Below are 17,669 nucleotides of genomic sequence, written 5' to 3' on the forward strand. Positions count from 1 at the left end.
GGAAATGGTGGGTTAGCGCAAAAAGGCAGGAGCGAGAAGGGCACATCCCCAAGCACCTTCACCCCACTCCTTCACTGACCCAGATACACCAAATGAAAATCAGCAGGGGGCGGGGAGGAGAATCAGAGAGCCTGAGCCTCACTGACTGAGCGCACACATGAAGAATGGGCATTTAGACAAAGCACTGGAACATATCCAGCACCCAAACAAGCCATACCCCAGCAAGAATCAGCACTTTCAGGGGAAAATATTTATAAAACAAGGGGGAAAAACTACACTGAACCCCGATGCTTGCATCTTTTTGTTATTCAGTGATACTCGCTGATTAAACTTGCCTATCAGTAACACAATCCAAACTCAATGGGGATGAAAACTCAACTGCAACTCGCATTTATATAGAAAATTTATCCAGCACCTTCATGTAGAAAAATGCCCAAGGTGCTTGAGGCATAATCAGACAAAAAATCTTCCGAAATATGTGCTTAGTGGCCCAAGCATTTATCCCACAACCAAAAGTGCTTTCTGGACTGTTACTTAAATCTACCTGACCTGCCTGAAATGCTCTGATCTGTTCGCCAGTGTGTCGAGTCATAGTGGAGCAGCAGTGTGCTGCTGGGATAAGTCTCTAATAACAGAGCATCAGCGTGTGGTCAGGCTGTTGGGAGGAGGTCCCCATAAAACAGCTCTAGCTTGTGGTGAGGCCACTCGGAGGACTGGTAACAAAAATAAAAAAATCAGTGTGTGGTCAGACCCCTGGGTGGAGGCCCTGATAACTGTGTCAAGGGGTTTGCTGGATAGCGGCCCTGATAACAGTGTCGGGGGGTTGATGAGACCCCTGGGTAGTGACCCTGATAGCTGTGCTGTTGCACAGTCAGACCACGGGCTGAAGGATATTGTTGGGAGTGTTGTACCAGGGAGCTAAAGGAAGCTCAGTAAAGAGCAGTGTCCCACACAGGGAGAGTAGGCTGGGAAACTAGATTGAAACCAGCTCATCAAAGCTGAAATATAAAAATACACGCTGATCATTTTAAGTAACCTCAGAAACGACACTGTGCCTGAGGCAAACAGAACGCCACGTCAGGCAAAAATAGAAAATGCCACTGAATTGTTTCCACAGGGAAGCATTCTTAGTTGAATTCTTTGGAGCAAAATGACAGCCGTCTTTGCCATTTCTTACCATTCACAACCTGACGGGAAGAATAAATTGAACACACACAAAAGCGTGCAGCAAAGGCATCTTCTTTTCGTATTCAAGCCGTGATGATGTGGAATTCCCTTCCTCAATTGACTGTAGATTCTGCAGCTTACTGTTCTTTTCAGAGATTTAAAGATGGCTGTATAGTTATTTAGTGAACAATTAAGCACATTTTGCAGTTTTTTATGTGGTTTATATTTCCCAAAGCCAGGTTAACATATTTTGTGTTGTCCCATTATTTGATTCTCTATGATTTAAATGAAATAAAATGAATGTCACTCAGTCTGTACCTTCCAGATGGTTCATGTCTACACATCTTTAATTTCTGTTTCACTAACTTCTCTCCAAGTACATTTGACACAGAGCATTCCGTATGGTATCGGTCGTTCCTGCTACTGAGTGTTAAAAGGTACAAAATAAATGGGAAAGCTGTGACGTGTTTGGAAGTCTGAGCCAAGCAAAGTAATGCTTTACCCTGGGGGCAAAAGGCAACTCTGCTGCATTGTAAACTAAATCCAGGAGTGCGTTTTGTGTCGCAGTAAGAAATCTGATTCACCAAGCCTTTCAGCAGAACCCTGAACAGCGCCTGCTTTGACTACGTTTCCGTACAATATTGTGACTTTTACTAAATAAACAGTGATAAGCAATAATTGATGAGCTGACGTGCATCTCTACCTGTGAAGTGCTTTAAGAGTTGAGAGCGCTATTATACTTCCGCAGTTCACGTACTGAAGCTGGATAGGTAGTTTGCAGGTTTTCTATTTAGGAGAGTCCAGAGTATTTAAGTGAAATAAGATTGTTGCTGGTGTCAGATGCCAGCAGAATCCTATCCTATTTTTCAAACAGCTCATAATTTTAATACAAATATGTTTAAATTTCTAGCGAAAATGTCTGAACCTATTGGATTTGTACAATGACGCTCTATGCTTTGGCTCTGAACAACCATAACTCTACGAAGTATCTGTGAATGGTTTTTTTTTACCTGTGGTGATAGTCTCTTTTCAGTTGTCGATAATCAACATGATGACAATCCCCTGCACTTCGGAAGTTGATGTGGTTCTCGTGAGGTGAGTGCTGATTGCTCTGCCCTGAGCATTCGCCTGGTACACTTCCCATACTCATCACTGTCGTTCTAACTTGTTGCAGTGTAAGGTTCTTGTGTAACACCGTGTGGAGAGAGCTGGAGAATCAAGCCAGTCGACTCACCGCTCAAGGAGAAATTAGTCAATTCACTTCCAGTTCTTCATTCGTGATACACTATCAGTCGAGCCCAGCTGAGAGGCTCCAGTTTATCACTGGAGCTGTGTGCTTGCTGTGACAGGGAGCTCAGCACGTTTCAGCAGCTGCTGCAGTAAGGTCGAAGAAACCCTTGGCGACCTCCTGATGATTGTGTGACAAATAAATAACGGCAACTATCTCCGCTCCGCAAACCCTTCCCAAGTCTGGAAAGAAACTTGCACAATGTCACAAAACGCTCCCATGGGCGAGCACACAAACAAAACCCAAATTCAATTATCTGCAGATGTTTTCATACCTCTCCACTTCAGCAAACCTCAGGCATCTTAAGTACAGGAAAATCTGTTTAATAGGTCACAAACAAGCCTTCCATTTTATACTTATCATAAATACTTCATCCAGTTCTTAATTAGTGCAGCACAGAAACTGATATAGTAAAATAATATTTTACACCAGTTTCTCCAGGTTCCTTCATTTCACTAAGAGAAGTTTTTTAAATGGTATGGAGAGTATTGGAGAATAAAGTTTTCTCCAGCAGAAACAGCGCTAAATACTTTTAAACTACATTCCTAGTAAAGTGCTGTCATCAGTTTGAGGTTGCTCGATTATCTATTTGTTCTGATCAGTTGCTAGTGTGGATCAGGGGATTATGAGATTAGACCTGACTCAAACAATTTAAGCTCATCCCTGAAAGTGACAATCAGAACAGTGCGAGGGGTGCACTGCATGTCACAGGCATCGGTCTTCAGATCAAACAGTAAGCCACGGTCACATCTGCCTTTCCTGGAAGATGCAAAACATTCTATGGCACTTCTCATAAAGTGTAGGGCTAAGCCCCAACATTTACCAGGAGGACTCACTGCAAATAAAACATAGCATCTCATGAGGTTCCTCATGTTCTACAGCTGGGACACACTCAGAACATCATTCTCCTTTGCCCATTCTCTCGGCACTGAATGCTGGAATGAATATGTAGAACGGGCTTCAGGGGGGCAGTGGGGGGGTCTAAGATCTGAGCCCATTTAAGGGAAATGGGTGAAACAAAGACCATCAAATAGCTTGTCCAATTCTAACAGGCAATCAAATGAAGGAACCCGGAGATTTGTTTTCCCACATCAGTTTCTATGCTGCACAAATTAAGAACTAGGTAAAGTATTTATGATCACAAGTATAAATTGGAAGGTTCGTTTGTGATGTGTGTTAAACAGGTTTTCCTGTACTTAAGATGCCTGAGGGTGGAGAGCAATGAAAACTCCTGCACATAATTGGATTTGGGTTTTGTTCGAGTGCCCAGACCATGCGAGGGTTTTGTGACATTGTGCAAGTTTTTTTTCCCCATTCCCAGGAAGGGTTTGCGGAGTGGAGATAGTTGCCGGGCCATTTATTTGTCACACAATCGTCACAACATAAACAGTCCTTCATTTTACCTCCAGAGAAGAGGCCTGCTTATCAACATGCTGTGCAGCACAATCCCTCACACCACAATTTTCCAATGATGATCATTGTATCCGCAGCGAGTACTTTTAAAAACATGCACTGATCTGTGGTTCAAACAGGCAGGTTCAGGATAAACCAAAAAAAAAAATTCTTCGGCACAAACGAGACTGTGTGTGTTTAAATGTAAAATACAGGCAAATCCGCTTACAAACGAATCAGAGTTTTAGCTGATTTGCAGGACAATTCACCAATATTTAACAGATTGCAGTAAATTTTCCGCAGAGGCAGCTTATATTGCATAAAGTTGTTCAAATCGCATTAAGTTGCTCTGCCGAGTGCTTTTACAAACCACGCACCATTCAAAGGATTAGTGAAGCAACACTGCAAAAACAATAAATAAAGAGTGACTGGTCAGCGGCCAGCACTTTGCCTGAGCTCACCTCTGGTTATTGCAGAGAAGCTCTCTGCCCATGTGTTCTGATGGAGGGGGGCTACCCTCGCCCTCTCCCTCTCCCTCCTTCAGATCTTGACTGACTCGTGTACATTTCCAGCTATTGCTGTTTTTATTTGGGACTCTCTGCCCATGCCCAACACTCTTGCACAGATTACCACAAAATGAGACAGTAGATCCGCCAAAAATAAACCAATATTCATCATAAACACTAAATAAGACAGGCAGCACTTGTGAGGGTGGACCAAAGCCCACAGTGACTGCATTCTCATCTCCCACCCGGTGTAGAAATCTGTTGGCTCTGACATCAAAGATCACTTTGAGCAGAGGAACCATGACCAGCTCCTGCCTTAGTCCTCATGAAGCAGACCCGTTGGGAGGGCTGACAACTGAAGTGACGGGGAGTGAGGAAAATGGTTTATAATTCCTGCCAGCTGATCTGCAGGATTAACCCGTCCGGGGTCCATGTGGCTGGGCTCGTGCTCCTTAAATAGCTTGTTACCTGTGAGGTGAACCTTTCACTGCAGCCTTCTCACCCATCCATCCCATCCTTTGTGAAAGTACAAGCATTTAGCTGACCTCAGCGAGCACATCCGGCGGAAGGAACATCTGGAGCAGCTTTCATTCCTGCTTGCTGACGGAGCGCTGAAATTCATTTTCTGAAGTGGTACTGGCTGAGTTTTACTGGTGAGCTGTGAACACAGCAAAACTCAGCAGGGGCTGCTTCACAATGTCAATCATGGCCCTGGCTGGTACGTACAGATGGTGGAGATATCAACATCCAGCGCTCCTTATGGAGCTCCCTGACAGAACCAAAAAAACAATTGTGATATCAGCTGAATAGCTCTCTAACTAAACATTAGTCTTTTGATTCCTGTGGAGCCACTCAGAACAGTTACTGTTCACTGGAGTTGAAACAAGACAACTCTCAGTAAACACAAACACTTGGCTCATTAATTCTGTTTTAAATACACTGCTGTATTTGATAGATCCTTGTTTTTATTTGTACATATTTCTCTTAAAAACAAAAATCCCTCCTTCCCATAGCCCATAACTCCCTCATTTCTCCCTCTGCTTCTCCTGAAAGCATGGAATTCTTTCTAGGGTACACTCGTTAATTGTCCTGTGGCACATCATCCAAGTCGCTATGATTCATGTGTGAGCTGGAATGGTGAATGTTGGCAAACGATGTGACCACATCTGGCAGAGGTCGCTGGATGGCAATCAGGAACAGGAACCCTCACCAGTTTTCTCCTCCCTCCGCAGGGATACTCAGGCCATTTGTAACATCGTCGGTTAAGATAAGCTAACTTGGCATTAACCTAGGACTGATGACTCAATACTCAGTGCCTTAAACAGCTGAGCGATGGGTGGGGCCCCACTCTTTATATTCTTGGTATCTTTAATATGGGCCGCCCATGGTCCCTAATAGTCAAGTCCTAGTCAAAAAAATCCAGCAGGCAGCATCATTCAACACCCCCAATTTGCCAATCCACACTCAGTGAGTGTGCTTCCCTCTAATTAACACCTCCACATTGTCTCACTGACGTCATCTGATGCAAAGTGCAGACACTGCTTGGTCTTAGTCTGAACCTGGACCTTGTATCTCAGTTGCTCTTTGGGATAACAAGCAGGGGATAAATAGAAGCAAACTGGTGGACAAGGCATTATCACCTCCGGCTCCAGATTCAGAGTATCAGCCAAAAATTGTATAGATCCCTCAGTGCCTAAGACTTTTCATTCACATCATCGGTCACAAACTGCCCAACATTTCGCAAGGAACAGACAGGTGGGAGAACCGTCACCACACGGACTGCAGCGGTTCAAGAAGGCGGCTCACCCACCACCTTCTCGAGGGCAATTAGGATTGGGCAATAAATGCCGGCCTCGCCAGCGACGCCCACATCCTGTGAACGAATTTTAAAAAAAGGTGCTGGGGATAACTTCCAGTTCAAAGCTGAACCAGTTTGATAGGTGTCTCGATGTCTGAAATACATATTGGTGGCAACAAAATTAGCTCCATGACATCTACCCAACTGGGCACTTGGTGATTTTTTTTTTGCTACCAACTGTTGTGTTGTCCTCCACATTTCTCTAAAGACAGCTACTTGCTACGTGTTTATCTCAATAATAGGAGCACTTCAGTAATGTGATCAGAGCTGGAAAGTAAACTCTTCTGGGGGAACAATGGAATGCAGAACTATTAGTGTTCTTAATTTAAAAGTCAGGACAAGTCATATCTTTTCTCTTCAAATCTGATTATATTGACCATAACTTTACCTAAAAGAGAGCGAAATGAAGCTTTGTTTGTATGTTTCCTCCAGTAAACGAACAAGCTGTGTCGAGGTGTTGCTTACTCAACGCATTCATTAAGAAGACGATAAAAGCTTAGAGGAGACAAAAGACGACAAACATTTACAGCTTCAAGGCTTCATGAGATATTATGTCAAATTTCTGTACGTGCTGGTACATTTGTCATCATCGTTTGAGTCTGGGGGCGACGCACAGCCTGCTCCCCAGCAAGCTGCCACCAGTCCACAACCATACTTGGCGTCAGAATTTCAAGGGAAATTGGGTACATTTTCAGACGATAGCAAACTAGGAGAGGCTAATGAATCTGAGAAGGCAGCTCAGGAACTCCAAAACGAGTTGGACAAAATATGTGAGTGGGCAGAACAATGACCAATGAAATGTGTATGGTCTGATGTAAAGTATCTGAAAACAGGTGACATAAGTGGTGTTGAAATCGGTAAGAATGAAGTTGAAAGTGTTTGAGGAGTCACTTATACGTCCAATCAATCTGGACCAGTGGTCAACAAAACCATTGGAATACTGAACTCTGCAGCCAAAAACAGTGACGCCCATCGGAACCTGCCATGCATGTGTAAAGAAAGATCCCACTGGCTTTGGGCGGGTGCCCTTGCCATCTACTCAGTAGAGCAGATTACAATCGGGAACAGTCAGTTCCCGGTGGCTTTAGGACGGGTAAGTAACCTGGGTGATTTTAACTGCCCACTCGCCAGGTTTCCAGCAGGCGGGTAGAGTTACAATCAACCTCATTGTTCCAAATCCTTGCAATCACTGTTGAGATTGTGACATCTCATCAGCCTCTCCAGCTACTGCTATTGCAGCCTGACTCCACATAGCACTAAACTTCAAGCAGTCCCTCCCCCACTTCCTTCCCCCCCACTATTGGCGGTCATGCCTTCAGCCGTCAAAGATGGATATATTTTACACTCTTCATTTGATAAAGTTAACTGATTCTCTTGTGGATGCAATGACACACAGACTGACTGGGCAGCTTAAACTGGGCTCTTCAATACTTCAGTGCAGAGATGTCTCACTGTGCGCTACAGGATGCTGGATAGAGAGTGGACAGTGAGGGCAAAAAGGGAGAAGAGGGCCAAGGAAGCAGCACAAGCAGACGAGAAGTGCCTTAAAGAGGTTTTTGAAGGCAGGGAGGAGGGAGGCAAGGCAGATCGCTGAGGGGCAAACTTGCTGAAGGACAGTAGATATTCACAAAAATACACCCCATTCATACATACATGTTCATCCTTGTTTCTGTGTCCAGTGCACCTCAATTTTATAATTCTCATCTGTTCAAATCCCTCCATGGCTTCGCCCCTCACCAACCTCGTGCGCCGCGACAGTCACCCGAGCCATCTTCCGCTTTGTCTGGAGATCAAAAATGGACCGTGTCCGCAGGGTCACGATGTACAAATCTCCAGAGAGAGGGGGGAAAGGCGTGCCCAACGTGGCCCTCATCCTGATGGCCACCCTTGTGTGCGGCTGCATCAAGCTGTGCATAGACCCTCGGTACGCAAACACAAAGTGTCACTACGTGCTGAGGTTCTACCTATCCCCGGTGTTGAGGAGGATGGGCCTGGCCACGCTGCCACGGAACGCTCCGTCCAGTTGGACCGTTCCGCCCCACCTGTCCTTCGTGGAAAAGTTTGTGCAGAAAAACACCTTTGACCACAAGGCGATCAGCAAGTGGTCCGCACGTAACGTCCTCGAGACCCTGCGGGAAAAGGAGATGGTGGATCCTGTCGGTTGGTTCCCCGAGCAGACTGTCAATGTCATTTGGCAGAACGCCTCATCGCCAGAGCTGTTAAACAAGCACCAAGACCTAGCTTGGCTGGTGGGGAGAAGGGCCCTTCCCGTCAGATCCTTCATGCACTCCCGGGCTCTCAGCGCCACTGCGCGCTGTCCCCGAGGAGGCTGCACTGGAGACGAGACCGTCAGCCACCTCCTTCTGGAATGTGCCTTTGCAAAGAAGGTCTGGAGAGAGATGCAGTGGTATCTGTCCAGGTTCGTCCCGAGCTGTTCTGTAACACAGGATTCTGTGCTCTACGGGCTGTTCCCGGGGACGCACACCGAGACGGACATCGGCTGCTGCTGGAAGACCATCAACTCGGTGAAAGACGCCCTTTGGTCTGCCCGAAACTTGCTGGTCTTCCAGCACAAGGAGCTGTCCTCGACCGAGTGTTGCAGACTGGCACATTCCAAGGTCCAGAACTACGTGCTCAGGGACGCACTGAGGACGGGTGCGGCCGCCGCAAAGGATCTGTGGGGAAAGGCAACCGTTTGGAGCCTTCCCGCCAATGTATACAGAGGGGCTGCAATCAGGGAAAAACCCCCTCGAGCAGAATGTAAAATTCTAATTGAACCTGTAAAAAATCTGTAACATACCTGTTATCAATAATCTGTATTGAGTGTAATGCAATGAGGCACCCAAGAGTGTCATGAACTGCAATTATGTCCAATGTGTTCATTGAACTGTACTTCATGTAACCTGCAAATTGTATGATCTGTATTGTGTACGTTTGGAATGTGATATGACAACTGTATTGTATGTATTGCTGCAAATTTTATGAAGAAAGTATATTTTTTGAAAAAAAAACCTCCAGCCCTGCAACCCTCCAGGGAACTCTGCATTCCTCCAACTGTGGGCTCTTGTCCCTCCCCCACTTCCTTCCCCCCATTATTGGTGGTCGTGCCTTCAGCCGTCTCGGCCCTAAGCTCTGGAATTCCCTCCCCAAACCTCTCTCCCACTCTCTCCTTTAAGACCCTCCTCACCGTCCAAGCTTTTAGTCGCCCGACCCAATATCTCCTTCTTTGGCTCGTTTTACGACGTTAAAAGTTCTCTATAAATGAAAGTTGCTGTTATTGTAGTAGCAGTAATCCTACGGGTGCAATGACTCATGGACAAGTGTAACCTTTCCATTTTAAACAAAATGGCAACTGGAACCAAGGCAACAATCAATGCAGAGAAGCAGTTACAAGCACAGATATTGGGGTAGCAATATGTACAGGTCATACAAAGCACAGCTGAGATTTCAAACTGCCTTTTATTCATGTACTTGCTGAAAAAAGCTGCGTTCATATTGATTCAGATCTTGCTTCTTTCCCACTGCCCTCACTCTGGGAACATTTTTAATCGTACAGGATTACTGCTGCACTGATGTTGTGACCTTGCTCAATGACGTGATGCTTTCTGACTGATAAGCGAGTTTGGAGTCTGACCTAATTACACACTGCAATTTAACTGCGCAGAGTGCGAGACGGGGGTGGGGGGGGCGGTGGAGAGAGAGACACACAGACAGACAGACAGACAGTGAGGGAGAGAAGGAAGATGCTGAACAACAAACTGATTCTACATCAAGGCACAGACTGACAAACTGAAAGAAAAGACTGAGGGAGAGAACAGAGAAAGGAATTCTTCATTATGTGACTGTGTGAATGGCAGAGGAGGTCTCTGAGAGCCCAATACAATTATATTTTATTTTAATACAAAAATTCACACATTATGGGACTGATGCACCCACGTAGATAAAATACAATTGTTTCTTTGGTAACCATATTAAGGCTAACATCGACAATAAAGCTGTAGATGTGAAATTTCAGGACTACATAGTTGAAGTGAATAATGAAATTTAGACAGGCAGTTAGTCTGTTTCACAGGAGCAGTAACACAGCCAGCTAAACTCTCACACATACACAGTTAAACTCCCATAACTGCACATTCAGAGGCAGTTTAGGCCCTGCAGTCTGCACATTCCAATTTTTGCACCCCAGTATCCTGATTTCCCATCATCTTTCTGCCTTCTCAGAAGTTTGTGTGATCTGCTGCCACCCAGTGGATACACCATGTCATAAAAGTACAAAATAAAAAGCAGGTCATATGAGTGCTGTGATTAACAGACCAGGCTCAGGCTGATCAGATTCTGTCTGACTAGATAAGAATGTTTTCTTTTCGGAATTTAACATTTTCTTCTACACAGGAATTTACGTAAAAGACTAAACCACTCATCTTACAGGAACTCACTGACCAATTTTTACGTGAAGTCACTGTACAGACAAACGTGTCCTCAACAATTGACACACTTTTCAAAATTTGCAGATGACACTTGGAAGTGTATAAACAGTGAGGAGGATAGTGATAGACTTGAAGAGGACGCAGACAGGTTGGTGGAATGGGCGGACACGTGACAGATGAAATTTAACGCAGAGAAGTGTGAGGTGATACATTTTGGGAGGAAGAACGAGGAGAGACAATATAAACTAAAGAGGATGCAGGAACGGGGACACCTGGGGGTATATGTACACAGGTCATTGAAGGTGGCAGGACAGGTTGAGAAAGCGGTTAAGAAAGCATATGGGATCCTGGGCTTTATAAATAGAGGCATAGAGTACAAAAGCGAGGATGTTATGTTGAACCTTGATAAAACACTGGTTCGGTCACAATTGGAGTATTGTGTCCAATTCTGGGCACCGCACTCTAGGAAGGATGTGAAGGCCTTAGAGAGGGTGCAGAAAAGATTTACTAGAATGAGGGACTTCAGTTACGTGGATAGACTGGAGAAGCTGGGGTTGTTCTCCTCAGAGCAGAGAAGGTTGAGAGGAGATTTGATAGAAGTGTTCAAAATCATGAGGGGTCTAGACAAAGTAAATAAAGAGAAACTGTTCCCATTGGCGGAAGGGTCGCAAACCAGAGGGCACAGGTTTAAGGTGACTGGCAAAAGAACCAAAGGCGACATGAGGAAAAACTTTTTTACGCAGCGAGTGGTTAGGATCTGGAATGCACTGCCTGAAAGGGTGGTGGAAGCAGGGTCAATTGTGGCTTTCAAAAAAGAATTAGATAGGTACCTGAAGAAGAAAAATTTGCAGAGCTTCGGGGAAAGAGCAGGGAAGTGGGACTAGCTGGATTGCTCTTAGAGAGCTGGCGCAGGTTTGATGGGCTGAATGGCCTCCTTCTGTGCCGTAACCATTCTATGATTTTGTTTTAATGTCCAGCTCACTGTATAAAATGTGGTCAATTCATGATTTAGTTCTTGACATTTGTTGAAAAACATATGGGAGCACCAATTTAACAGGAAATAAAACCAGGAAGCTTATATTGTATCCACATAAATCTATACATTAATTGAATTTACACGAATGTAATGGTATCCACTACTGTATAACTCTATATGTAAACCATCCAAATCTCTCCATTAATTTCCAAACAGCAACTCCCAGATATATTACTGATGGAATTTCACAGGGCTTTGCTGCCAGCATGGAGCTTCGCTGGACACAAGTAGGGAGACAGAGAGGAGTCTGCTAACACTGTAGCCCCAATTCTCAGACACACCCTCACACCAACCCCTCTCTCTATATGTACACCATTCAAACCCCTTGACTACCTTTTAGTCTGTAACCCCTTGATTATAATGTAATCTCCTGACATTTTTGCCATCTGTTATCCCTGACCTCTGTGTAAGGAAACTGTATTTACAATATAGACACTAACAAGTAGTTTAGAAAAAATAATTGTCATAGATGCCTATAATCAATTTGCATGCATATCCTTTTCACAGTGAGAATATCTGTACAGAGCTCATAGTAAGATCGGAGAGACAGACAATCTGACTTAAAGGAATGGGGAAACATGACGGTTTCCCGTAACAGTGTGGTGGGAGGGGGAGGACACACAAGTTTGTGCTCGATATCCAACCTAGCACATTCCCAATCTCACCTGTCATCAAGGATCGAACATCACCTCAGTCACTTTCACACTCTTCAGACCAGGCTGTTCAAAAGGAGTGGAGGCAGGCAGCTTCATATGCGCCCTCGGAATTGGAAACAGTAAGTGCCCACAAGGAAGCCTAAAAAGGAGAAAATAATTTGAAACTGGTGGACTATAAAATAAATAAGAACAGCCAGTTTCTGAAGAAGTCTGTTCCACACAGTGCGAGAATCAGCCAATAAACAAACCTTTAACACACCTTCTCAGTCAGACAGCAGACTGAAGAAATGTAGCACAGATCCTGCAAATGGAAATTCTTCCTTCGATGAAAGTACCACCACAGAAAGGATTCAAACTCTCTCAGAGCCACAGACATCAGCAACATTCACAACAACCCTAAATTAACACAATCAAAAAGCTGACACACATCTCGTTTCTATTCCAATGCTATCTACGCTGATCACATAATCACCAGTATCAACGATAGCAAGATTATGAAATGTACAATTGACTCTACAATTTTTTTCATTTAGTATGGTACAGCACAGAAGAAGGAGGCCTTTCGGCCCATCGTGCCTGTGCCAGCTCTTTGAAAGGGCTATCCAATTAGTCCCAATCCACCGCTCTTTCCCCATAGGCCTGTTTCCCCTTCAAGTATTTGTCCAATTACCTTTTGAAAGTTACTATTGAGTCTGCTTCCACCACCCTTTCAGGGAGTTCATTCCAGATCATAACAAGTCGCTCCATAAAAAAGTGATTCCTCATGTCACCTCTGGTTCTTTTGCCAATCACCTTAAATCTGTGTCCACTGGTTACCAACCCTCCGCCACTGGAAACAGTTTCTCCTTATTTACTCTATCAAAACTGCTCTGAACACCTCTATCAAATTTCCTTCACCTTCTCTGCTCTAAGGAGAACAATCCCAGATTCTCCAGTCTCTTCACATAACTGAAGTCCTTCGAGTAAATCTCTTCTGCACCCTCTCTAAGGCCTTGACATCCTTCCCAAAGTGGGGTGTCCACAATTGAACACAATACTCCAGCTAAGGCCTAACCAGTGTTTTATGAAGGTTTAGCATAACTTCCTTGCTTTTGTACACTCTGCATCTATTAATAAAGCCCAGGATCCCATATGCTTTTTTAACAGCCTTCTCAACTTGTCCTGCCACCTTCAAAGATTTGTGTACACACACCCAGGTCTCTGTTCCTGCATCCCCTTCAAAATTGTACCATTTAGTTTATATTGCCTCCCCTCATTTTTCCGACCAAAATGTATCACTTTACACTTCTCCATGTTAAATTTCATCTGGCACATGTCTGCCCATTTCACCAGTCTGTCAACGTCCTCCTGAAGTCTGCTACTGTCGTCCACATTGTTTACTACATTTCTGAGTTTCGTGCCATCTGCAAACTTTGAAATTATACCCTCTATACCCAAGTTCAAGTCATTAACATATATCAAAAAGAGCTATGGTCCTAATAGCGACCCCTGTGGGACACCACTGTATACTTCCCTCCAGTCTGAAATACAACCGTTCACCACTCCTCTCTGCTTTTTGTCCCTTAGCCAATTTCGTATCCACGCAGCCACTGTCCCTTTAATCCTCTAATAATTTTTCTACGTGGTACTTTATCAAATGCCTTTTCAAAGTCCATATACACATCAACCACACTACCCTTATTAACCCTCTCCGTTACTTCATCAAAGAACTCAAACAAGTTAGTCAAACACGATTTTCCTTTAACAAATCCATGCTGACTTTCATTTATTAGCCCAGACTTTTCCAAGTGCCAATTAATTTTGTCTTGAATTATTATCTCTAAAAGTTTCCCCACCACCAACGTTAGCATGACTGGCCTGTAATTGCCAGGTTTATCCCTCTCCCCTTTTTTGAATAGGGGTGTAACATTTGCAATCCTCCAATCCTCTGGCACCGCCCCCATATGCAAGGAGAATTGTAAGATTATGGCCAGAGCCTCCACAATTTCCACCCTTACTTCCCTCAGTAGCCTAGGATGCATCCCATCTGGACCGGGTGACTTTTCTACATTGAGTCGCACCAATCTTTTAAGTACCTCCTCTTTATCTATTTTTATCCTATCCAATATCGGTAGTACTTCCTCCATTACTGCTATGTTGGCAGCATCCTCTTCTTCAGTGAAGACCAATGCAAAGTATTCATTTAGTACCTCAGCCATGCCCTCTGCCTCCACAAGAAGATCTCCTTTTTTGTCCCCAATCGGCCCCATCCTTCCTTTCACTACTCTTTTACTATTTATATGTTTATAAAAGATTTTTTGGTTCCCTTTTATGTTAGTCACCAATCTATTCTCATACTCTCTCTTTGCCCCTCATTTCTTTTTTTAGGTCTCCTCTTTACTTACTGTATTCAGCTTGGTTCTACTGTATTATGAGCCTTACATTCGTCATAAGCCTCCTTTTTCTGTTTCATTTTAATCTCTATATCTTTAGTCATCCAAGCAGCTTTAGCTTTAGATGCCCTTCCTTTCCCCCCTGGGAATGTGTCTACTCTGTACCCGAATCATCTCCTCCTTGAAGGCCTCCCATTGTTCAATTACTGTTTTGTCTACCATTTTTTGATTTCAATCCACCTGGGCAAGATCCTTTTTTAACTCACTGAAATTAGCCCTCCTCCAGTTAAGTATTTTTACGCTTGATTGTTCCTTGTCCTTTTCCATAACTATTTTAAACCTGATTATATCTTGATCACTGTTCCCCAAATGCTGCCCCAATGAAACATGCTCCACTGGCCCCACTTCATTCCCCAGAACTAGTTTGAGCAGTGCTTCCTTCCTTGTTGAGCTGGAAACACACTGATCAAAAAAGTCCACTTGTTCACATTTCAGGAATTCCTCCCCCTCTTTCCCCTTGACACCATTACTGTCCCAGGCTATATTGGGATAATTGAAGTCCCCCATCATCAGTACTCTATGGCGTTTGCATCTTTCTGTAATTTCCCTGCAAGTTTGCTCCTCTATCTCCTTCCATTATTTAGTGGTCAATAGTAATGTAAAGCTCCTCTATTATTCCTTAATTCGAACCAAATAGATTCGGTCTTTGACCCCTCAACTACATCATCCCTTTCCAGTGCTATCATAGTTTCTTTGATCAATACTGCCACCCCCCTCCTTTCTTTCCTTCCCTATTGCTTTGAACTGTACAGCGAATAATGAACAGCTCAATAAGCGTCAACACAGAAGACCTGTATGGATCTTGTTCTCTTAATGATTGTTACTGTTCATCATCCCCAGCTTTGCTTCAGCCTCCCTGGACCAGCTTCCAACCCCCTCCCTTTAAAGTCTCAGTTCTCGCTGCTCATGTCAGATGACGACTGGGCACCAGCTCCTGCTGCATTCTCTTCCTACGTCGATTGCTTTGCTGCGGCACAAGCTGATCGCCATCTCTTTCGCTCCCACCCACCAAGCTTCAGCTCTAGTTGTTGAGCGCTACCTCTTGCAGCATCACCACTCCCATTCACTGCCAGTAACGATGGGCTTAAAACAATGTTTTGCAGTGAGCCAGATCCGCAACCAGAGAATAGAAATAAAATGAAAAGACAAAGCAAATAAACTGAACGAGCTAAATTAAAAATCGTGAAGAAAGCTTCAATAAAAATCAAAGAATAAATCGCAAACTTAAAAACAGTGGGGGTGGGGGGGGAAGAAAAAAAGAAACCAGCAAAAGCCCAATTTTTACAATGAACTTCAATTTTCATGAACAGTCATATTTTTCACCACAGGCAAAAACACAGGAGATCCATTGGTACATATGTAAATTCAGGCGGTCTTAAATTTCTCTTGTACTGCACAAAGTACCTCAAACTCTATTCAATTGTCGCACCAAATCATCGATGGTGCCACACGCTGGAGCTGATGGCACTACACCACATTCACTTAATTATGCATACGGTCAGGGTTACGTGCCTGCTCTGAAGTTCTTCAGGTGTCCCAATTTTCCTGGCAAGGTAAATGATTTGAAGTCTGAAAGACTGGTGCCATTTGTCAATCGGCACTGGGATAATGGTACATTGCAACAAAATGACTTGTACTACAAATATGGCAACTGATTGGCATTTTGGAATTTGTTTTGTGCTCCATTACTTTCAGTATCAGTTCTTTCTTTGGAGCTATTACCTGCAGTGATTCCATATTCAAAAGGGCCTATCTCCACTCAGGGCAGTGAGAAAAAGAGAGGAAAAAGGGAATCAATTAAGGATAACTTCTACCAGGTAGATTTTTTTCCCTCAATTTTACTCTCCAAGTCTTTTCAAACTGGATCACCGCTGTCTGATAGATATATTCCTGTTTAAAACAACTGGCAATACTGTTTGTATGGGTAATGCTGTTGTGGGAGAAGAAGCCATGATCGCAAGCTTTCGACAGGAAAAGAACTGTGCATATCGTACACCATGACAGCTATGAAGATGAGTGCGCACAAGGGAATTCTCTGACAGGCTCACCGTTATGTCACTAACTACTATCAGACCTTGCCTCTAAATTCTGACAGCATTTTCAGCTCAGCTTTAAATGGAACATCAGAGATGAAAGGGAATATCGATAAACATTTCACAAACACAAGTATAATGTGCTACGTTTTGGGCCATGGAACCTTTAGATGCTCCCAAAATGGGCGTGAGCCCTGACAATATAGATAAAATGCAAAATGTTATACGCTTAACCACCTTAGGTCAATATGTACTGGGGACACTAAATGCAGTCGATCCCTCTTGATTCAAATCATCTGATAATCTTTTTGGCCGGCCTCCCATCTTCCACCCTCCATAAACTTGAGCTCACCCAAAACTCTGCTGCCTGTATCCCAACTCCCACCAAGTCCCGTTCACCCATCACCCCTGTGCTCGCTGACCTACATTGGCTCCTGGTCCAGCAGCGCCTTGATTTTAAAATTCTCACCCTTGTTTCCAAGTCCCTCCATGGCCTCGCCCCTCCCTATCTCTGTAACTTCCTCCAGCCCTACAACCCCTACAAGACCCCTGCGCTCCTCCAATTCTTGCATCCCCGATTTTAATTACTCCACCACTGGCAGTCGTGCCTTCAGCTACCTTGGCCCTAAGCTCTGGAATTCCCTCCCTGAACCTCTCCGCCTCTCCACCTTCTCCTTCGACCAGTTAGATTTGCTTGCTACTTTCAGTTCTCCTGCAGCAGTACAGACAGGTTGGCAACTCACCTTCCCCATGGACACTGCATGGGGTGTGACAAAAGCTGCTCATTTCCCTTCCCATCCCTTCTTGTGCAAAAACAACTCAGTAACATAGCACATTAGCACACTGAGCTTCAGTAGCACTGTAACAGTATGGT

At 44.2% G+C, this 17,669-nt stretch overlaps 1 protein-coding gene across 8 annotated transcripts in view; it reads right to left on the reverse strand.

Moving 5' to 3' along the window:
- The window catches only part of LOC137335752 (cytosolic purine 5'-nucleotidase-like), a 68,020-nt gene that overhangs the window by 46,615 nt on the left and 3,736 nt on the right, over window positions 1-17,669 (reverse strand). For 5 of the 8 annotated variants that reach the window (XM_068001086.1, XM_068001089.1, XM_068001088.1 and 2 more), the window contains 2 exons: window positions 12,340-12,469; window positions 4,822-5,122 (listed from right to left, as the gene is read on the reverse strand). In XM_068001086.1, coding sequence (XP_067857187.1) covers window positions 4,822-4,889 — 68 coding nt within the window. In that variant the 5' untranslated portion in view covers window positions 4,890-5,122; window positions 12,340-12,469. Of the gene's footprint in view, window positions 1-2,177; window positions 2,761-4,821; window positions 5,123-6,599; window positions 6,707-12,339; window positions 12,470-17,669 lie in introns of those variants that run through there. The other 3 variants (XM_068001087.1, XM_068001085.1, XM_068001093.1) reach the window with 3 other exon arrangements.

The sequence above is a fragment of the Heptranchias perlo genome, chromosome 20 (genome assembly GCF_035084215.1).
Source record: "Heptranchias perlo isolate sHepPer1 chromosome 20, sHepPer1.hap1, whole genome shotgun sequence".
Taxonomy (NCBI): domain Eukaryota; kingdom Metazoa; phylum Chordata; class Chondrichthyes; order Hexanchiformes; family Hexanchidae; genus Heptranchias; species Heptranchias perlo.